This window comes from Salmo salar, chromosome 20 (assembly GCF_965601325.2).
Source record: "Salmo salar chromosome 20, fSalSal1, whole genome shotgun sequence".
Taxonomy (NCBI): domain Eukaryota; kingdom Metazoa; phylum Chordata; class Actinopteri; order Salmoniformes; family Salmonidae; genus Salmo; species Salmo salar.
This window is the reverse complement of record NC_138310.1, coordinates 27,601,387-27,624,653: the sequence shown is the minus strand read 5'-3', so window position 1 is coordinate 27,624,653 and position 23,267 is coordinate 27,601,387. Positions and strand designations below refer to the sequence as shown.

Below are 23,267 nucleotides of genomic sequence, written 5' to 3'. Positions count from 1 at the left end.
TGCAGCCCACTGCACAGAGCAGATGACGTTTTCTGCCATTTAATTGTTATTTTCATTAGATTTAAGATGTGCCTGTGATGTTCCCTAAAATTACTTCAGGATCAATTTTAAGCAGGTTTGGTTTATTGAATAGAGTTCCAGATAATTTAGCTTGGCTTGGACTAGGCCTATATGTATTTTGGCACACAACACTGCATTTATGACTTCAAACAAGGTTAAACAAGTAAAAAAAAAAAACGTCTTAAATGCCCCCTTTTTATTGTGTGAATCTTAGTTCTCTCTAACTTCCTCTGTCCTTCTCTCCATCCCCCAGAGGAGAGAGTACGGAGAGCCCAGACGTGGGCACTGCCGCTGGGGGCTCTGCCCCTGAGGCTGCTCCCTCTATCATCCCCTCCCAGGGAGACCTCCTGGGGGACCTTCTCAACCTGGACATGGCACCCCCCACCACCAGCGGCCCCCCACCCCCCACCACCGGCATGCAGATGGGGGGCATGGACCTCCTGGGTGGAGGTCTGGACAGCCTGGTAGGTATTTCACATAGTGTAGACCCCTATGCTGCTACCCCTGGTCAACCAGTGAACCCTTTCTGGGTCAAATGCTCTCTGCAAACAGTAATTGTAGCCAGAGGTTACGGTTATTATACCCCCCCCCCCTCTTTTTCCCGACTGAGTGTTTTCCTCTTTTTATTCGATGCCACACCTGCAGATGGGGGATGAGTCTGAACCGGTAACTACATGGAGGGAGAGGGCATAGCTCTATAGTCTCACATCACATATCATCATTAATTAGATGTAGTAGCTCACTTTTATTGCTCTATATACTATACGTATCATACTGTGTGCTGTATTCACCTCTTCAATATTCTTTCTCTGTGCTTCATGCATCCTGATTGTAACATGTCAATGAATACATCTGGCAACCCTACATTATCCTGCCATCAGCCCCACGTTCCCCCGCGGACGGACACTCCTCGCTCTCCGTCACCTCAGCCCCCGTCGCCAGTGTACACCCACACTGACTACACCTACACTGACTACAGTCACACTGACAGCCCTCCTGACCACAGCCCTACTGAGCACAGCCCCCCTGCAGAGGTTGGTTGAGGGGCATCAGTAGAGGCTGCTAAACAGTCTAGACTAGAGTCCCCCTCTGGTACCCTGTGCTTCACTGTGACCTGTGACCTCTCACCGTCTTTAGCAGCAGTGTCACTGTCTGTTTCCTCTTGTCTCGACATGTTTCAGGTCTCTGAGACTCTTGTAGGTCCTGTTCTTAATGTGTTTGTTGTTCCAAAAGCCCTACTTACTTTAGCTAGCAAGCTGTATTTTTATAATTTGATGATTTTTACATGCTACTCTAGACTTTTGCTCTGCTCTCTTCATGAAATGTTTGGGAGTAATATGTATTTCAATACTGAACTCTCTATGAAACCACTTAATGGACCACTGTGCTGGCAAACAGTTGGAGTTTAGTTTCAGAGGGATGTCAGAATGAACCTGAATACATGATGCTCGTCCTGCGCTCTTCAACCTCCCTCCTTTCATCCACAGTTATAGAACACTGTTATATTGTCTCTGCTCTCAACCCCTTCAGTCTTCCTCTAGCATCTCCCTCTTAACCTCCTGGGAATAAGGTGTAACATTCTAGTAATGTAAAACCTGAACCTCTCTCTCTCTCCCCTCAGCTTGGAGGAGATATTGGTGGGAGTCCTGCAGTAAGTCTACTTGCCTGGTTGTTTAAACATGTACATTTTGAAGGTTGATATTTCAGTGCAGTTTTTGGATGCTCAGGTCTTACATGTTAAACATGATCTCTCATCCACAGATGGGGGCAGGTTTTGGAGCGGCTCCAGCTGTGATGCCAGCCTCGCTCAACGCCCCAGTGGGGGGTGGCCTAGGAGACCTGTTTGACTTGGGAGGTGGAGTTGGCATGCCGATGGGAGCATATATTCCTCCAAAAATAGTAAGTCTCTCTGTACAGTATGATAGTATACTGTTGCAGTGGCAGAATAGAATAAGTGTTTTGTATTTATATGAAGGCCTTGTCCTCTGTAACAAGCAGTTAGATGGATATAGCTGCTATATGATACTGCTGCTGTGCTGTAGAGGCATTCTGATGGCGTCCTGTGTCTTCAGGTGTGGCTCCCGGCCATGAAGGCTAAAGGTCTGGAGATTTCTGGGACCTTCGCTCGGCGTGCTGGAGTCATCCAGATGGAGCTGATCCTCACCAACAAGGCCATGAGCGTCATGACTGATTTCGCCATCCAGTTCAACAGGAACAGGTGAGAGGACCATACTGTGACTGATGTGAGCTCACATTCTGAATGACTGTCATTGAACCCACCCATCTCTGGTCTGAATGTGATTTCCTCTTGGGTGGTTTCTGGTTCTGACTTGGACTCATCTTTCTCTAGTTTTGGCCTGGCCCCTGCCGGCCCTCTCCAGGTCCTCACCCCTCTCGGCCCAAACCAGACAATTGAAGTCAGCCTCCCCCTCAGCACTGTCGGGCCAGTCATGAAGATGGACCCTCTCAACAACCTGCAGGTAACCTTCCCACAACGTTAGTTGTACAGGATATTTCAGAAAACTAGGCTGATCTAGAGTTAAATGTCAGCTTGACCTATTGTTACCACATGATGTCAGCTCTGGCCTTGACACACAGTGCCTTCAGAAAGTATTCACACCCCTTGACTTGTTCCACATTTTGTTGTTACAGCCTGAATTTAATGGATTACATTGAGAGTTTGTGTCACTGGCCTACACGCAATACCCCATAATGTCAAAGTGGAGTTATGTTTTTAGTAATGTTTACAAATTAATTAAATGAAATGCTTAAATGTCTTGAGTCAATAAAAATGCAACCCCTTTGTTATGGCAAGCCACATAATAAGTTGCATGGACTCATTCTGTGTGCAATAATAGTGTTTAACATGATTTTTGAATGACTACCTCATCTCTGTACCCCACACATACAATTATCTGTAAGGTCCCTCAGTCGAGCAGTGAATTTCAAGCACAGATTCAACCACAAAGACCAGGGAGGTTTTCGAATGTCTCGCAAAGAAGGCCACCTATTGGTACATGGGTTTAAAAAAAAGACATTCAAAATCTTTTTGAGCATGGTGAAGTTATTAATAACACTTTGAATGGTGTATCAATACACCCAGTCCCTACAAAGATACAGGCGTCCTTCCTAACTCAGTTGCTGTAGAGGAAGGAAACCCCTCAAGGATTTCACTGAGGCCAATGGTGACTTTTTAAAACAGTTATAGAGTTTAATGGCTGTGATAGAACTAAGGGTGGATCAACAAAATTGTAGTTACTCCACAATACTAACCTAAAAATATTCCCAAAACATGCATCCTGTTTGCAATAAGGCACTAAAGTAAAACTGCAAAAATGTGGCAAAGAAATTAACTTGATGGAGTACCACTCTTAATATCTTTAAGCATGGTGGTGGCTGCATCATGTTATGGGACTGCTTGTCATCGGCAAGGACTAGGGAGTGTTTTTAGGATAAAACTAAATGTAATCGCGTTAAGCACAGGCAAAATCCTAGAAAACCTCAGTCTGCTTTCCAACAGACACAGGGAGACAAATTCACCTTTCAGACATTTACATTTTACATTTTAGTCATTTAGCAGACGCTCTTATCCAGAGCGACTTACAGTAGTGAATGCATACATTTCATACACTTTTTTTTTTTCTTCTCCGTACTGGTCCCCCGTGGGAATCGAACCCACAACCCTGGCGTTGCAAACACCATGCTCTACCAACTGAGCCACACGGGACCTATGTCAGCAGTACAATAACCAAAAACACAAGGCCAAATGTACACTGGAGTTGCTTACCAAGACTACATTGAATGTTCTGGAGTGGCCTAGTTACTGTTTCGACTTAAATTGTCTTGAAAATCAATGGCAGGACTTGAAAATGGCTGTCTAGCAATGATCAACTACCAACTTGACAGAGCTTGAAGAATTTGAAAAGGTGTGCAAATATCGTACAATCCAGGTGTGTAATGCTCTTAGACTTACCCAGAAAGACTTACAGCTGTAATCGCTGCCAAAGCTCATTCTACTTATGTAAATTACATTTCTGTATTTCATTTTCAATAAATTAGCAAACATTTCTAAAAACATGTTTTTACTTGTCAAAATGGGGTATTGTGTGTGTACAGTGAGGGGGGGGAAAAGTATTTAATCCCCTGCTGATTTTGTAGGTTTGCCCACTGACAAAGAAATTATCAGTCTATAATTTTAATGGTAGGTTTATTTGAACAGTGAGACAGAATAACAACACAAAAATCCAGAAAAACGCATGTCAAAAATGTTTTACATTGATTTGTATTTTAATGAGGGAAATAAGTATTTGACCCCCTCTCAATCAGAAAGATTTCTGGCTCCCAGGTGTCTTTTATAAAGGTAACGCGCTGAGATTAGGAGCACACTCTTAAAGGGAGTGCTCCTAATCTCAGTTTGTTACCTGTATAAAAGACACCTGTCCACAAAAGCAATCAATCAATCAGATTCCAAACTCTCCACCATGGCCAAGACCAAAGAGCTCTCCAAGGATGTCAGGGACAAGATTGTAGACCTACACAAGGCTGGAATGGGCTACAAGACCATCGCCAAGCAGCTTGGTGAGAAGGTGACAACAGTTGGTGCTGTGGAAGAATGGGAGAAACACAAAAGAACTGTCAGTCTCCCTCGGCATGGGGCTCCATACAAGATCTCACCTCGTGGAGTTGCAATGATCATGAGAACGGTGAGGAATCAGCCCAGAACTACACAGGAGGATCTTGTCAATGATCTTAAGGCAGCTGGGACCATAGTCACCAAGAAAACAATTGGTAACACACTACGCCGTGAAGGACTGAAATCCTGCAGCGCCCGCAAGGTCCCCTGCTCAAGAAAGCACATATACATGCCCATCTGAAGTTTGCCAATGAACATCTGAATGATTCAGAGGACAGCTGGGTGAAATTGTTGTGGTCAGATGAGACCAAAATGGAGCTCTTTGGCATCAACTCAACTCGCCGTGTTTGGAGGAGGAGGAGGAATGCTCCCTATGACCCTAAGAACAACATCCCCACCGTCAAACATGGAGGTGGAAACATTATGCTTTGGGGGTGTTTTTCTGCTAAGGGGACAGGACAACTTCACCGCATCAAAGGGACGATGGACGGGGCCATGTACCGTCAAATCTTGGGTGAGAACCTCCTTCCCTCAGCCAGGCCATTGAAAATGGGTCGTGGATGGGTATTCCAGCATGACAATGACCCAAAACACACGGTCAAGGCAACAAAAGAGTGGCTCAAGAAGAAGCACATTAAGGTCCTGGAGTGGCCTAGCCAGTCTCCAGACCTTAATCCCATAGAAAATCTGTGGAGGGAGCTGAAGGTTCGAGTTGCCAAATGTCAGCCTCAACCTTAATGACTTGAAGATCTGCAAGGAGGAGTGGGACAAAATCCCTCCTGAGATGTGTGCAAACCTGGTGGCCAACTACAAGAAACGTCTGACCTCTGTGATTGCCAACAAGGGTTTTGCCACCAAGTACTAAGTCATGTTTTGCAGAGGGGTCAAATACTTATTTCCCTCATTAAAATGCAAATCAATGTAACATTTTTGACATGTGTTTGTCTGGATTTTTTTGTTGTTATTCTGTCTCTCACTGTTCAAATAAACCTACCATTAAAATTATAGACTGATCATTTCTTTGTCAGTGGGCAAACGTACAAAATCAGCAGGGGATCAAATACTTTTCCCCCTCACTGTAGATGGGTGAGAAATCTATTGAATCAATTTTTAATTCATGCTGCAACAACAAAAAAGTTGAATAAGTCAAGTTGTATGAATACTTTCTGAAGGAACTGTATGCCTTGTTAATTATACAGTACAGCCCCCAGTTGATGTTATTAGCTTCACATTGTCTTAGCTAGGGCTGGGGAGTGTACCGTATTTTATAATATACTGGTATTGATGCAGGGACCGATTTTGGGGTTTTTACTTTACCTTCTATACCGGTATTTGAATGTTTGGTTTGTTAAATGTGATACGCCATGTGTAATATCAATGTGTATAGTTCTCTACTTGAGTCATCTCTCAGCTCTTTCTCTCGGTGCCACTTTCCACACAGACCTAGCCACGCCCCCTGTCACTCAAGGAGCACATTTGATGTTTCTCAACCACGAGACACTTGTGTTTAGTCTGCATGGTCAATGCAGCACATGCAACAATGCTGTTTTCACTTTGCTTCTTAATATAAATCCACTAGCGTTCAATAATGACACCTAGTTTGTGTTTCTTTTCTTGGCAAGTTGCCCTAAATCTTGTGACGCTAATTGTTAGCCGCTAATAAATGTACTGAGTAAGAGCAAACGTAGCTAGCTAATACAGCCTGATAATACCAGTGATGGTGTAGACCTAAATCAGCATGTTGTTTGTGCAACAGTATCTTCTAAATCAAAGAGGAATATGCAAAGCAAGAATATGTTAGCTACATGAAGTAGCTAAGAGAGAACATGCAATGTAGCCAAAGCTTATAGGGTCCCCTAGGAAACACATATCAACACTTTAGTTCCTACCCTGTCACAATAACTCCTCCCTGGCATTTTAATTTGTCATCTCAACCAACACTGTATTCAAAGTGCCCACTACTAACTATAAAATTAGAATACTCATTCTATTTCCACAATTCCAACAGTTTTGCTCTAATTCGCAAGTCAAATTGCTATTGCAACATTTGGTTAAATATAAGTCCTAGATTATTATCCCATATCCTGCAGCCCTATGTGGCAGTGTGGAAATTCTAAATTGAGCAGTGGTGTGAAGTACTTAAGTAAAAATACTTTCAAGTACTACTTAAGTAGTTTTGTTTTTGGTATCTGTACTTTACTATTTTTATTTTTGACGACTTTTACTTCACTACATTCCTAAATACTGTGCTTTTTACTCCATACATTTTCCCTAACACCCAAAAGTACTCGTTACATTTTGAATGCTTAGCAGGACAGGAAAATGGTCCAATTCACGCATTTGTCAAGAGAACATCCCTGGTCATCTACTGCCTCTGATCTGGAGGACTCACTAAACACAAATGCTTTGTTTGTAAATTATGTCTGAGTGTTGGAGTGTGACCGTGGCTATCCATAAAGGGGGAAAAAAAAGAAAATGGTGACATTTCATTTTGATACTTAAGTATATTTAAAACCAAATACTTTTAGACTTTAACTCAAGTATTTTACTAGGTGACTTTCACTTTTACTTGAGTAATTTTCTATTAATGTGTCTTTTACTCAAGTATGACAATTGGGTACTTTTTCCACCACTGCAATTGAGTGCAGGAAATGCAGAAATGATAAAAGTGCTGAAATTTATTTTGGTTGATTTGAACAGTATAAAACAATCAGAATGGAGAAAGACTCATGTTGCCACCCTAAGATCACTCACTACTCATAAAGCAACTGTAGAGCTTTTATTCAACAACTAAAAATACTGTCAAACACAGTCTTAGCGTCCATTTTGTTTTATATATGTGATATAATATTTTGGACATATCGCCCAGCTCTAGTCTTAGCTGTGTCATAGCTTCACCTCAAATCATGTTCAAATAATGTCAGGTTATTTAAATTCCTGTGCTACAGGAACTAAGGATGAAATATGACCTAAAAGTCTCAAACTAGTTGTTAGTTCAGAAACATAACTGATGCCTCTTTGGATCAGAGCAGTCCGCCGATGACTTAGAGGGACGAGAGGGTGGAAGGATGGAACGTTGTGCACCTGGTGAGAGGAGATAAGAGAGTCAAGGAGAAATGAGCGAGAGGTGGGGGATAGTCATTAGAGGTCACCCCACTCTGTGGTCTTAGTCTACACCACGGCTCTGCTCTGTTTCCCTTGGCGCCAACACTGCTCCTCCCAGCCAGCTGTATTCCTACAGGAGGAGGAAAAGCTGGGGCCTCTGTACTGTACCTGCTCACAGTTATTTAGCCAACAGTCACTTCCTCATATCAGCTGATGGAAATGCTTTACTCATCACTGCTAAACTATTTGATCCATACAGGCCCAGGACTTGTATGATGGTACTGTAGGCTATAAAAACAAATAGTTTAGCAGCAGTGAAAATAAAAGGGTTTCCATTATTATCCAGTCAGTTGTGTGAAGGTTCGAGAGAGACATAGGGATACAGAATGGCCCCACTCCAGTACAGACAGCCTAGCAGGCAGAGGCACTCTGTCCACACAGCATCAATACTCCCTTATGAATTATGCAATAGTTTCTCCTGTCATCCCCTTCCTACCACAGGCTCAACTCAACCTCAATGTCCTCATCACTCTTCTATAGAGCAGGCTGATCAATACGGTGACTGCTCCAGGCTCCACAAAGTTCTTAGAGAGTAGACTGTGGTTTAATCCCAACTGTTCCCCTGTTCCCTATATTGTGTGGGCCCTAGTCAAAAGTAGTATACTATAAAGGGAATAGGGTGCCATTTGGGATGCATCCTATGTCACGCTTCAATGAAGATGTAGTCAAGTGGCCTTTTATGCATCATCTGGTCTATGGACAAATATTATTATTTTTTTATAGCATGGTATCTTTATTCTCCAGTTGTCAGAGGAAAAACAATGGATAAATGTTGAGGGAGGAATAAAAGATGTTGCCTTAGCAAATGGGCCTTAAATACAGAGAAAGGGATGGAGAGGGATCACATTGTGTAGTAGAATACAGAGTGCTGTGGATGCTATCGTGTGTATTGTCGTCTCCATAGGACAGTAACCTCTTGTTCAATAACCCCACACATGCCCTGCAGTGTCTGTCCTTTCAGGCCACTTGAAAACAATGAGTCATAGATTGCCCTCTTCATCTCTCCGTCCTTTCCCTCCTCTCTTTCTCCCCCTCCCCTCTGTATAATCACTCTCACAGGTGGCTGTGAAGAACAACATTGACGTCTTCTACTTCAGCTGCCAATACCCCATCAGCATGCTGTTTGTGGAAGATGGAAAGATGGGTGAGTGTCTGAATAAACTACTCAGTGAATCAGTGTGTCACTGAGTTTAGAGTTTTGATTTATTAGGATCCCCATTTGCCGACGCCAATGGCAACAGCTAGTCTTACTGGGGTCCGACACAAAACAAAAAATACATTACAGACAAAAGACTTTACAATTGACATGCATTTAAAAACATGAACATATAGTGTCTCCTGTCAATAGCCTGAAACCAGGAACAGGTCAGCTCCTGACCATTACATCAGTCTCCTAGAAGGTGTGTGTCTGTGTGTGTGTGTGTGTGTGTGTGTGTGTGTGTGTGTGTGCGTGCGTGCACTTAAGTATCTTGTCATGCATTTGCTCTCAGATCACACAATCCCGACGTTCGGTCCAATTTGCCCTGTTCTTTTCCCGCTCTGGTTGATTGGTTCTGGGGGAATGTGGTGGTGTCTGTCCCCCTGTGGAGACTGCAGATGGGGGAGCAGCAGGAACGCTGCTGGGAGCTAATGTTCCGGATCCTAAAAGCGCAGCAGGAAACGCACTGTTCAGCACAGCAACAAACTGTTTACCTTGTTTTTTTATTTCCATTTGCTCTCTCGTCCTCGGTCTCCCTCGTATTTTGCTTTCTTTCTTTTCTCTGTTTCTCATTCCTTCCCACCATCTTAACTCTTCTTTGTATCTCTCCCCAGAGCGTCAGCTGTTCCTGGCCACATGGAAAGACATTCCTAATGACAACGAGTCTCAGTTCCAGATCAAAGACTGTCATCTCAACTCAGGTGAGACGGATTAAGACGAAGAAGGGATTGGAGGGATAAAAGGAGAGGGGAGAGGAGGAGAATGTTCCTCTACATGCTTTGTGTGTTAAGACAGCTTGACATGTAACCTGGGATGTGGAGCTGTGGAAACAGACTGGAGCTCTGACATGGTTCTATCTATTTAATGGATATACAGTGCATTTCGAACGTATTCAGACCCCTTGACTTTTTCCACATCTTGTTACGTTACAGCGTTTTGTCTAAAATTGATTCAATTTTTTTTTCCCCTCATCGATCTACACTCAATACCCCATAATGACAAGGCAAAAACATGTATTTAAAAATGTTAGCAAATTTGTTCAAAATGAAAAACAGAACTTATTTACATAAGTATTCAGACCCTTTGCAATGAGACTTGAAATTGAGCTCCGGTGCATCCTGTTTCCATTGATCATCCTTGATGTTTCTACAACTTGGAGTCCACCTGTGGTAAATTCAATTGATTGGACTTGATTTGGGAAGGCACACACCTGTCTATTTAAGGTCTCACAGTTGGCAGTGCTTGTCAGTGCAAAAACCAAGCCGTGAGGTTGAAGGAATTGTCCGTAGAGCTCCGAGACTGGATTGTGTCGTGGCACAGATCTGGGGAAGGGTACCAAAAAATTTCTGCAGTATTTAAGGTCCCCAAGAACACAGTGGCATTCATCATTCTTAAATGGAAGAAGTTTGTGACCAAGACTCTTTCTAGAGCTGGCCTTCTGGCCAACCGGAGCAAGGGCCTTGGTCAGGTAGGTGACCAAGAACCCGACGATCACTCTGACAGAGCTCCAGAGTTCCCAGAAGGACTACCATCTCTACAGTATTCAACCTGCCAAAAGGCACCTAAAGAGTCACAGATCATGAGAAACAAGATTCTTTGGCCGACGAAACCAAGATTGAACTCTTTGGTCTGAATGCCAAGCGTCACGCCTGGAAGAAACCTGGCACCATCCCTACGGTGAAGCATGGTGGTGGCAGCATCATGCTTTAGGGATATTTTTTAGCAGCAGGGACTGGGAGACTTTTCAGGATCGAGGGAAAGATGAAGGGAGCGAAGTACAGATGAAAATCAAATTTCAAATCAAATCAAATTTATTTTTATATAGCCCTTCGTACATCAGCTGATATTCTCAAAGTGCTGTACAGAAACCCAGCCCAAAACCCCAAACAGCAAGCAAAGCATGTGAAAGAAGCACGGTGGCTAGGAAAAACTCCCTAGGAAAAACTCCCTAGAAAGGCCAAAAACCTAGGAAGAAACCTAGAGAGGAACCAGGCTATGAGGGGTGGCCAGTCCTCTTCTGGCTGTGCAGGGTGGATATTAAAACAGAACATGGTCAAAATGTTAAAATGTTAAAATGTTCATAAATGACCTGCATGGTCAAATAATAATAATCATAGTAGTTGTCGAGGGTGCAACAAGCACGTCCGGTGAACAGGTCAGGGTTCCATAGCCGCAGGCAGAACAGTTGAAACTGGAGCAGCAGCACGGCCAGGTGGACTGGGGACAGCAAGGAGTCATCATACCAGGTAGTCCTGAGGCATGGTCCTAGGGCTCAGGTCCTCCGAGAGAAAGACAGAAAGAGAGAAAGAGAGAATTAGAGAGAGCATATTTAAATACACACAGGACACCTGATAAGACAAGAGAAATACTCCAGATGTAACAGACTGACCCTAGCCCCCCGACACATAAACTACTGCAGCATAAATACTGGAGGCTGAGACAGGAGGGATCAGAAGACACTGTGGCCCCATCCGATGATACCCCCGGACAGGGCCAAACAGGCAGGATATAACCCCACCCACTTTGCCAAAGCACAGCCCCCACACCACTAGAGGGATGTCTCCAACCACCAACTTACCGTCCTAAGACAAGGCCGAGTATAGCCCACAACGATCTCCGCCATGGCACAACCCAAGGGGGGGGGGGGGGCGCCAACCCAGACAGGAAGACCACGTCAGTGACTCAACCCACTCAAGTGACGCACCCCTCCCATGGACGGCATGGAAGAACACCAGTAGGCCAGTGACTCAGCCTCTGTAAAAGGGTTAGAGGCAGAGAATCCCAGTGGAAAGAGGGGAACCGGCAAGGCAGAGACAGCAAGGGCGGTTCGTTGCTCCAGCCTTTCCGTTCACCTTCACACTCCTGGGCCAGACTATACTTAATCATAGGACCTACTGAAGAGATAAGTCTTCAGTAAAGACTTAAAGGTTGAGACTGAGTCTGCGTCTCTCACATTGGTAGGCAGACCATTCCATAAAAATGGAGCTCTATAGGAGAAAGCCCTACCTCCAGCCGTTTGCTTAGAAATTCTAGGGACAATTAGGAGGCCTGCGTCTTGTGACCGTAGCGTACGTGTAGGTATGTACGGCAGGACCAAATCGGAAAGATAGGTAGGAGCAAGCCCATGTAATGCTTTGTAGGTTAGCAGTAAAACCTTGAAATCAGCCCTTGCCTTAACAGGAAGCCAGTGTAGGGAGGCTAACACTGGAGTAATATGATCAAATTTTTTGGTTCTAGTCAGGATTCTAGCAGCCGTATTTAGCACTAACTGAAGTTTATTTAGTGCTTTATCCGGGTAGCCGGAAAGTAGAGCATTGCAGTAGTCCAGCCTAGAAGTAACAAAAGCATGGATTAATTTTTCTGCGTCATTTTTGGACAGAAAATTTCTGATTTTTGCAATGTTACGTAGATGGAAAAAAGCTGTCCTTGAAACAGTCTTGATATGTTCTTCAAAAGAGAGATCAGGGTCCAGAGTAACGCCGAGGTCCTTCACAGTTTTATTTGAGACGACTGTACAACCATCCAGATTAATTGTCAGATTCAACAGAAGATCTCTTTGTTTCTTGGGACCTAGAACAAGCATCTCTGTTTTGTCCGAGTTTAAAAGTAGAAAGTTTGCAGCCATCCACTTCTTTATGTCTGAAACACAGGCTTCTAGCGAGGGCAATTTTGGGGCTTCACCATGTTTCATTGAAATGTACAGCTGTGTGTCGTCTGCATAGCAGTGAAATTTAACATTATGTTTTCGAATGACATCCCCAAGAGGTAAAATATATAGTGAAAACAATAGTGGTCCTAAAACGGAACCTTGAGGAACACCGAAATTTACAATTGATTTGTCAGAGGACAAACCATTCACAGAGACAAACTGATATCTTTCCGACAGATAAGATCTAAACCAGGCCAGAACTTGTCCATGTAGACCAATTTGGGTTTCCAATCTCTCCAAAAGAATGTGGTGATCGATGGTATCAAAAGCGGCACTAAGATCTAGGAGCACGAGGACAGATGCAGAGCCTCGGTCTGACGTCATTAAAAGGTCATTTACCACCTTCACAAGTGCAGTCTCAGTGCTATGATGGGGTCTAAAACCAGACTGAAGCGTTTCGTATACATTGTTTGTCTTCAGGAAGGCAGTCAGTTGCTGTGCAACAGCTTTTTCTAAAATTTTGGAGAGGAATGGAAGATTCGATATAGGCCGATAGTTTTTTATAATTTCTGGATCAAGATTCGGCTTTTTCAAGAGAGGCTTTATTACTGCCACTTTTAGTGAGCTTGGTACACATCCGGTGGATAGAGAGCCGTTTATTATGTTCAACATAGGAGGGCCAAGCACAGGAAGCAGCTCTTTCAGTAGTTTAGTTGGAATAGGGTCCAGTATGCAGCTTGAGGGTTTGGAGGCCATGATTATTTTCATCATTGCGTCAAGAGATATAGTACTAAAACACTTTAGTATCTCCCTTGATCCTAGGTCCTGGCAGAGTTGTGCAGACTCAGGACAATGGAGCTTTGGAGGAATACCCAGATTTAAAGAGGAGTCTGTAATTTGCTTTCTAATGATCATGATCTTTTCCTCAAAGAAGTTCATAAATTTATTACTGCTGAAGTGAAAGCCATCCTCCATTTGCGAAGGCTGCTTTTTAGTTAGCTTTGCGACAGTATCAAAAAGAAATTTCGGATTGTTCTTATTTTCCTCAATTAAGTTGGAAAAATAGGATGATCGAGCAGCAGTAAGGGCTCTTCGATACTGCACGGTACTGTCTTTCCAAGCTAGTCGGAAGACTTCCAGTTTGGTGTGGCGCCATTTCCGTTCCAATTTTCTGGAAGCTTGCTTCAGAGCTCGTGTATTTTCTGTATACCAGGGAGCTAGTTTCTTATGACAGATGTTTTTAGTTTTTAGGGGTGCAACTGCATCTAGGGTATTGCGCAAGGTTAAATTGAGTTCCTCGGTTAGGTGGTTAACTGATTTTTGTCCTCTGACGTCCTTGGGTAGGCAGAGGCAGTCTGGAAGGGCATCAAGGAATCTTTGGGTTGTCTGAGAATTTATAGCACGACTTTTAATGCTCCTTGGTTGGGGTCTGAGCAGATTATTTGTTGCAATTGCAAACGTAATAAAATGGTGGTCCGATAGTCCAGGATTATGAGGAAAAACATTTAGATCCACAACATTTATTCCATGGGACAAAACTAGGTCCAGAGTATGACTGTGGCAGTGAGTAGGTCCAGAGACATGTTGGACAAAACCCACTGAGTCGATGATGGCTCCGAAAGCCTTTTGGAGTGGGTCTGTGGACTTTTCCATGTGAATGTTAAAGTCACCAAAAATTAGAATATTATCTGCTATGACTACAAGATCCGATAGGAATTCAGGGAACTCAGTGAGGAACACTGCATATGGCCCAGGAGGCCTATAAACAGTAGCTATAAAAAGTGAGTGAGTAGGCTGCATAGATTTCATGACTAGAAGCTCAAAAGACGAAAACGTCATTGTTGTTTTTTTTTTTGTAAATTGAAATTTGCTATCGTAAATGTTAGCAACACCTCCGCCTTTGCCGGATGCACGGGGGGTATGGTCACTAATGTAACCTGGGGGTGAGGCCTCATTTAACACAGTAAATTCATCAGGCTTAAGCCATGTTTCAGTCAGGCCAATCACATCAAGATTATTATCAGTGATTAGTTCATTGACTATAACTGCCTTGGAAGTGAGGGATCTAACATTAAGTAACCCAATTTTGAGATGTGAGGTATCACAATCTCTTTCAATAATGGCAGGAATGGAGGAGGTCTTTATACTAGTGAGATTGCTAAAGCGAACACCGCCATTTTTAATTTTGCCCAACCTAGATCGAGGCACAGACACGGTCTCAATGGGGGAAGCTGAGCTGACTACACTGACTGTGCTAGTGGCAGACTCCACTAAGCTGGCAGGCTGGCTAACAGCCTGCTGCCTGGCCTGCACCCTATTTCATTGTGGAGCTAAAATCTTCTCCAGAGCTTTCAGGACCTCAGACTGGGGCGAAGGTTCGCCTTCCAACAGGACAACGACCCTAAGCACACAGCCAAGCCATGTCTCTGAATGTCCTTGAGTGGCCCAGCCAGAGCCCGGACTTGAACTCGATCGAACATCTCTGGAGAGACCTGAAAATAGCTGTGCAGCGACGCTACCCATCTAACCTGACAGAGTTTGAGAAGATCTGCAGAGAAGAATGGGACAAACTCCCCAAATACAGGTGTGTCAAGCTTGTAGCGTCATACCCAAGAAGACTCGAGGCTAATCACTGCCAAAGGTGCTTCAACAAAGTACTGAGTAAAGAGTCTGAATACTTATGTAAATGTGATATTTCATTTTTTTAAATAAATTTGCAAACATTTCTACACCTGTTTTTTGCTTTGTCATTATGGGGTATTGTGTGTAGATTGATGAGGGGGGGGGAAACTATTCAATCCATTTTAGAATAAGGCTGTAACGTAACAAAATGTAGAAAAAGTCAAGGGGTCTGAATACTTCCCCAATGCACTGTATTTCGTTAGGTTACCTGCTGACCTTATTTACATGTTATAATTAGATTTTACAAAAGCATGAACACAGTTGGGTCTGAGCTAAATGATTAATGCCAGCTTATAGTATATTTTCCTGAATAGATTTAATTTCCTTTAGTGTGAAAATTGATGGTTTAGACCTTCCTGTAGTGTGACAGAGAGACAAGGGCAAGTTAATTAAGGAGTATATCTTTGCTATGCAGGTAGTTTAAACAGAGTGACTGTAATTGAAAATTAGAGTTTAGCTTTTGAATGAAAAAGCAAGAGCTTAGTTAGACTATGGCAGTTTTATCAGTGCTCTGCAGATGAATAAAGCCACAGACATGAAAAGAGACTTGTGTTTCAGAAAGAAAGAATTCAGAGAAATGGAGCTTTGTCGGTTATACACTATATATACAAAAGTATGTGGACACCCCTTGAAATGAGTGGATTCGGCCATTTCAGCCACACCCGTTGCTGACCAGGTGTATAAAATCGAGCACACCGCCATGCAATCTCCATAGACAAACATTAGCAGTAGAATGGCCTTACTGAAGAGCTCAGTGATGCCACCTTTCCAACAAGTAAGTTTTTCATGGTTCGGGCTAGGCCCCTTAGTTCCAGTGAGGGGAGATCTTAACGCTACAGCATACAATGACATACTAGACTATTCTGTGCTTCCAACTTTGTGGCAACAGTTTGGGGAAGTCCCTTTCCTGTTTCAGCATGACAATGCCCCTGTGGAAAAGAAACTCGAGGTCAATACTGAAATGGTTTGTGAAGATCAGTGTGGAAGAACTTGACTGGCCTGCACAAAGCCCTGACCTCAACCCCATCAAACACCTTTTGGGATGAATTGGAACGTCGACTGCGAGCCAGGCCTAATCGCTCAACATCAGTGCCCGACCTCGCTAATGCTCTTGTGGCTGAATGTTCCAACATCTAGTGGAAAGCCTTCCCAGAAGAGTGGAGGCTGTTAAAGCCTCAAAAGGGGGACCAACTCCGTATCAATGCCCGTGATTTTGGAATGAAATGTTTGACTAGCAGTCGGATGTATGTGTATATATGCCGAAGAACTGAAAGAGTATGGTTTATGGACTGAGAAGTGAAGGCTCCATTAGGACCCAGAGCTTGGTCTACTACCTGCCTTTCCAGAGCAGATGAAGGACAACCGCCTGGTTCCATTATGGTCCTGATTGCATGCTGTCCCCAAACCCCTTCACATTTAAAGTTGAACAGTAAAATAGCTGAAGGTCCAGGCCTCTGCATGGTGGCCTATTAGATAGCCATCATATTGCTTCATTCTGATTCCCTCAGTTATAGTAGACAACCTGTAGATTAAACAAAAAACATGAGCTGGCGCACACCCAGAATAATAGTTTGTGTGGAGGTGCTGACTGAAGGCGAATAAAGTCAGTCGCACACTCCATGTATAATCTCCCAGAAATGTAATGGGTATTTACCAACGTTTCGGCATCACTGTGCCTTCCTCAGTGTAATGTCATAAATACTTGAACCAGGTTATGTACACACAGTGCAATTAGTATAACCAATGACAGTAGTGAGTGGTGTGTCCATAATGATTAAGTAAATTAAAATTAATTAGTGAAACTGTTAAAAAATAGTATATGGCATATTAAATATATTACGCTATTGTGATCATATAGAAACAGAATGGAATATTGTACGTTATATTAGCATCAACATACATTATTGAATTTCACAATTTCGTATTTCATTTTTGTTACATGTAATATTGGTTCAACCTTAATATATAATGAGCATCATCAACAGGGGGTACATATTAGCTGTATGCTAATAAGCTGTAAAAATAATTTTTCAATTTATAAGACTTGTTCATAAAGGAAAATGTGTTCATAAGAAGGGCCTGAGATCAATCAATAGTCAGACCACTAGGGGTCAATGTTTTTAGATAGGATATCCAGTAAGCCTCCCTTTTGAGGTAGTAGGATCTCGACGTTACCTCCTCTCCTTGGTAGAGCAACATGCTCAATGCCTGTGTATTTGAGGGAGGAGATTGGATGGTTAGCTTCAACAGAGTGATCTGCTACTGGATAGTCAATGTTCTTACACCTGATTGAGCTGCGGTGTTCAGCTATATGTTTTAATTGTCTTTTCGTTTGTCCTACATAAGCTTTTCCACATGAACAGGTGATGAGATGGATTACTCCCTTGGTCTTGCATGAGATGATACCCCTAACAGGGATCTTTTGACCTGTATGTGGGTGTCTGAAGAATGATGATTTTATAGTGCTGTTGCACTGTGCGCATGAGCCACATTTTGTAGTTCCCATTTGGGATTGTCTGAGTGGGCTCGGCATGTCAGATCTCACCAAACTATCTCCAATATTGCCCCCTGTTGATGATGTTCATTATATATTAAGGTTGAACCAAAAGATTACATGTAACAAAAATGAAATACGAAATTATTATGTGAAATTCAATGAAACCATAATGTATGTTGATACTAATATGATGTACAGAAGACAGCCCTGTTTGGTAAAAGACCAAGTCCATATTATGGCAAGAACAGCTCAAATAAGCAAAGAGAAACAACAGTCCATTACTTTAAGTCATGAAGATCAGTCAATCTGGAAAATGTCATGAACTTTGAATGTTTCTTCAAGTGCAGTCGCAAAAACCATCAAGCGCTATGATGAAACTGGCTCTCATGAGGACCGCCATAGGAATGGAAGACCCAGAGTTACCTCTGCTGCAGAGGATAAGTTCATTAGCGTTACCAGCCTCAGAAATTGCAGCCCAAATAAATGCTTCAGAGTTCAGGTAAAAGACGCATCTCAACATCAACTGTTCAGAGGAGACTGTATGAATCAGGCCTTCATGGTCGAATTTCTGCATAGAAACCGCTACTAAAGGACACCAATAAGAAAAGACTTGATTGAGCCAAGAAACACGAGCAATGGACATCAGACCGGTCGACATGTGTATTTTGGTCAAGTCCGAATTTGAGATATTTGGTTCCTACTGCCGTGTCTTTGTGAGATGCGGTGTGGGTGAACGGATGATCTCCGCATGTGTATTTCCCACAGTAAAGCATGGAGGAGGTGTGATGGTGTGGGGTGTTTTGCTGGTGACACTGTCTGTGATTTATTTGGAATTCTAGACACACTTGACCAGCATGGCTTCCACATCATTCTGCAGCGATACACCATCCCATCTGGTTTGCGCTTAGTGGGACTATCATTTGTTTTTCAACAGGACAATGACCCAAAACACACCTCTAGGCTGTGTAAGGGCTATTTGACCAAGAAGGAGAGTGATGGAGTGCTGCGTCAGATGACCTGGCGCCACAATCCCTGACCTCAAACTAATTGAGATGGTTTGGGATGAGTTGGATCGTAGAGTGAATGAAAAGCAGCCAACAAGTCCTCTGCATATGTGGGAACTCTTTCAAGACTGTTGGAAAAGTATTCCAGGTGAAGCTGGTTGAGAGAATGCCAAGAGTGTGCAAGGCTGTCAAGGCAAAGGGTGGCTATTTGAATAATCTCAAATATAAATAAGTGTTTGTTATAGTTTTGATGTCTTCATTATTATTCTACAATGCGTTGATATTAGCAAACCACTTTCCCACACGGCGCCATACACGTGGTCTGCGGTTTTGAGGATGGTTGGACGTACTTCCAAATTCTCTAAAATGATTTTAGAGGCGGCTTATGGTAATTTATTGTTAATTTCTCTATCTGGCAACCGCTCTGGTGGACATTCCTGCAGTCAGCATGCGAATTGCACACTCCCTCAATTTGAGACATCTGTGGCATTGTGTTGTGTGACAACTGTCCCCAGAAGAAGGTTCACCTGTTTAATGATCTGTTTAATGACCAGAACTGTCAGGTGGATGGATTATCTTGGCAAAGGAAAAATGCTCACTAACAGGGATGTAAACAAATTTGTGCACAACATTTGAGGGAAATAAGCTTTTTCCTCATCAATCTACACCCAATACCCCATAATGACAAAGCAAAAACAGGTTTTTATAAATTGTACTAATTTATTAAAAATATGAAAATAAAATTTGACAAGTATTCAGACCCTTTACTCAGTACTTTGTTGAAGCACCTTTGGCAGTGATTTTAGCATAGTCTTCTTGGGTATGATGCTACAAGCTTGACACCTGTATTTGGGGGGTTTTTCACATTCTTCTCTGCAGATCCTCTGAAGCTCTTTCAGGTTGGATGGGGAGCGTTGCTGCACAGCTATTTTCAGGTCTCTCCAGAGATGTTCGATCGGGTTCAAGTCCAGGCACTGGCTGGGCCACTCAAGGACATTCAGACTTTCCCCGAAGCCACTCCTGCGTTGTCTTGGCTATGTGCTTAGGGTCATTGTCCTGTTGGAAGGTGAACATCCCTGAGGTCCTTAGTGCTCTGGAGCAGGTTTTCATCAAGGATCTCTCTCTACTTGGCGCTGTTCATCTTTTCCTCGATCCTGACTAGTCTTCCAGTCACTGTAAAACATCCCCACAGCATGATGCTGCCACCACTGTGCTTCACTGTAGGGATGGTGCCAGGTTTCTTCCAGACCCGACGCTTGGCATTCAGGCCAAAGAGTTCAATCTTGGTTTCATCAGAACAGAGAATCTTGTTTCTCATGGTCTGAGAGTCTTTAGGTGCCTTTTGGCAAACTCCAAGCAGGCTGTCGTGCCTTTTACTGAAGTGTGGCTTCCATCTGGCCACTCTACCATAAATGACTGATTGGTGGAGTGCTGCAGAGATGGTTGTATTTCTGGAAGGTTCTCCCATCTCCACAGAAGAACTCTTGAGCTCTGTCAGAGTGACCATCAGGTTCTTGGTCACCTCCCTGACCAAGGCGCTTCTCCCCCGATTGCTCAGTTTGGCCGGGTGGCCAGCTCTCTGAAAAGTGTTAGTGGTTCCAATCTTCTTCCATTTAAGAATGATGGATGCCACTGTGTTCTTGGGGACCTTCAGTGGTGCAGAAATGTTTTTGTTACCCTTCCCCAGATCTGTGCCTTGACACAATCCTGTCTCGGAGCTCTACGGACAATTCCTAAGACCTCAGGGCTTGGTTTTTGCTCTGACATGCACAGTCAACTGTGGGACCTTTTTTGTATTGATAGGTGTGTGCCTTTACAAACTATTGCTGCTCTTTTGACCCAATGATCACTCGGCTACACAGCTGATGCCCCCTGGACTGTTTCAATAACACGGTACCTAATTTTGTTTATCTGTCGGCCCAAGCCTCAAACTCCGGTCCTCTATGTACCTAACTGACCCGCTCTGCCCATTCATCGGCATTTACCCATTGTCTTAGCTCTCCTGATCAACACCTGTGATTTGCTTTATGCCCCTCTCTGTCAATATGCTGTCTCGGCTAGTTCTTAACATTTTATTTCACTGTAGAGCCCTCAGTCCAGCTCAAAATGCCTTTTAGATAGCTCTTTTGTCCCACCCCACACACATGCGGAGACCTCACTTGGCTTAACTGGTGCCTCAGACGAAACCTCTCTCATCGTCACTCAACGCCTAGGTTTACCTCCACTGTACTCACATCCTACCATACCCTTCTCTGTACATTACGCCTTGAATCTATTCTACCACGGCCAGAAATCTGCTCCCTTTATTCTCTCTCCCCAACGCACTAGATGACCAGTTCTTATAGCCTTTAGCCGTACCCTTGTCCTACTCCTCCTCTGGTGATGTAGAGGTTAACCCAGGCCCTGTAGCCCCCAGTTCCACTCCTATTCCCCAGGCGTTATCTTTTGTTGACTTCTGTAACCGTAAAAGCCTTGGTTTCATGCATGTTAACATCAGAAGCTTCCTCCAGTTTGTTTTATTCACTGCTTTAGCACACTCTGCCAACCCTGATGTCCTAGCCATGTCTGAATCCTGGCTTAGGAAGGCCACCAAAAATTCTGAAATGTCCAACCACAACATTTTCCGCCAAGTTAGAACTGCCAAAGGGGGTGGTTAGCCTGTAGAGTTCGGTCATGGTCTGTGCCCAAACAGTTCGCGCTTCTACTTTTAAAAATCCACTTTTCCAGAAAGAAGTCTCTCACGATTGCCACTTGTTATAGACCCCCGCTGTGCCCTGGACACCATATGTGAATTAATTGCCCCCCCATTTTATCTTCAGAGTTTGTACTGATAGGTGACCTAAACTGGGATATGCTTAACACCCCGGCCATCCTACAATCTAAGCTAGATGCCCTCAATCTCACACAAATTATCACAGAACCTACCAGGTACAACCCTAAATCCGTAACCATGGGCACCCGCTTGGATATCATCCTGACCAACCTGCCCTCTAAATACACATCTGCTGTCTTCAACCAGGATCTCAGCGATCACTACCTCATTGCCTGCGTCCGTAATGGGTCCGTGGTCATACGACCAGCCCTCATCACTGTCAAACGCTCCCTAAAACACTTCAGCGAGCAGGCCTTTCTAATCGACCTGGCCCGGGTATCCTGGAAGGATATTGAACTCATTCCGTCAGTAGAGGATGCCTGGTTATTCTTTAAAAGTGCTTTCCTCACCATCTTAAATAAGCATGCCCCATTCAAAAAAATGTAGAACTAACAACAGATATAGCCCTTGGTTCACTCTAGACCGGACTGCCTTTGACCAGCACAAAAACATCCTGTGGTGTACAGCATTCGCATTGAATGACCCCCGCGATATGCAACTTTTCAGGGGGTTAGGAACCAATATACACAGGCAGTTAGGAAAGCAAAGGCTAGCTTTTTCAAACAGAAATTTGCATCCTGTAGCACAAACTCCAAAATGTTCTGGGACACTGTAAAGTCCATGGAGAATAAGAGCACCCTCCTCCCAGCTGCCCACTGCTCTGAGGCTAGGAAACACTGTCACCACCAATAAATCTACGATAATTGAGAATTTCAATAAGCATTTTTCTACGGCTGGCCATGCTTTCCACCTGGCTGCCCCTACCGCGGTCAACAGCCCTGTACCCCCCCCCCCCCCTCCCCCCACAGCAACTTGCCCACGCCTCCCCCATTTCGCCTTCACCCAAATCCAGATAGCTGATGTTCTGAAAGAGCTGCAAAATCTGGACCCCTACAAATCGGCAGGGCTAGACAATCTGGACCCTCTTTTTCTAAAATTATCTGCCACAATTGTTGCAACCCCTATTACTAGCCTGTTCAACCTCTCTTTCATATCATCTGAGATCCCTAAAGATGGGAAAGCTTCCGCGGTCATCTGAGACACTAGACCCAAACTGTTAGACCTATATCTATCCTACCCTGCCTTTCTAAGGTCTTCGATAGCCAAATTAACAAACAGATCACCGACCATTTCGAATCTCACCGTACCTTCTCCGCTATGCAATCTGGTTTCCGAGCTGGTCATGGGTGCACCTCAGTCACGCTCAAGGTCCTAAACTATATCATAACCGCCATCGATAAAAGACAGTACTGTGCAGCCATCTTCATCGACCTGGCCAAGGCTTTCAACTCTGTCATTCACTGCAGACTCAACAGCCTTGGTTTCTCAAATGACTGCCTCACCTGGTTCACCAACTACTTCTCTGATAGAGTTCAGTGTGTCAAATCGGAGGGCCTGTTGTCCGGACCTCTGGCAGTCTCTATGGGAGTGCCATTCTCGGGCCAGCTCTTTTCTCTGTATACATAAATGTCACTTTTGCTGCTGGTGATTCTCTGCTCCACCTCTA

At 43.8% G+C, this 23,267-nt stretch overlaps 1 protein-coding gene across 4 annotated transcripts in view; it reads left to right on the top strand.

The window, feature by feature from the left end:
- Positions 1-23,267, top strand: part of LOC106580331 (AP-1 complex subunit beta-1) — a 44,856-nt gene that overhangs the window by 14,485 nt on the left and 7,104 nt on the right. For 3 of the 4 annotated variants that reach the window (XM_014161229.3, XM_014161230.3, XM_014161227.3), the window contains exons 14-22: positions 314-524; positions 706-726; positions 942-1,094; positions 1,682-1,711; positions 1,822-1,959; positions 2,133-2,278; positions 2,411-2,540; positions 8,918-9,002; positions 9,671-9,757. In XM_014161229.3, the coding sequence (XP_014016704.1) occupies positions 314-524; positions 706-726; positions 942-1,094; positions 1,682-1,711; positions 1,822-1,959; positions 2,133-2,278; positions 2,411-2,540; positions 8,918-9,002; positions 9,671-9,757 (1,001 nt within the window). The remainder of the gene's footprint in view (positions 1-313; positions 525-705; positions 727-941; positions 1,095-1,681; positions 1,712-1,821; positions 1,960-2,132; positions 2,279-2,410; positions 2,541-8,917; positions 9,003-9,670; positions 9,758-23,267) is intronic. The other variant, XM_014161232.3, reaches the window with a different exon arrangement.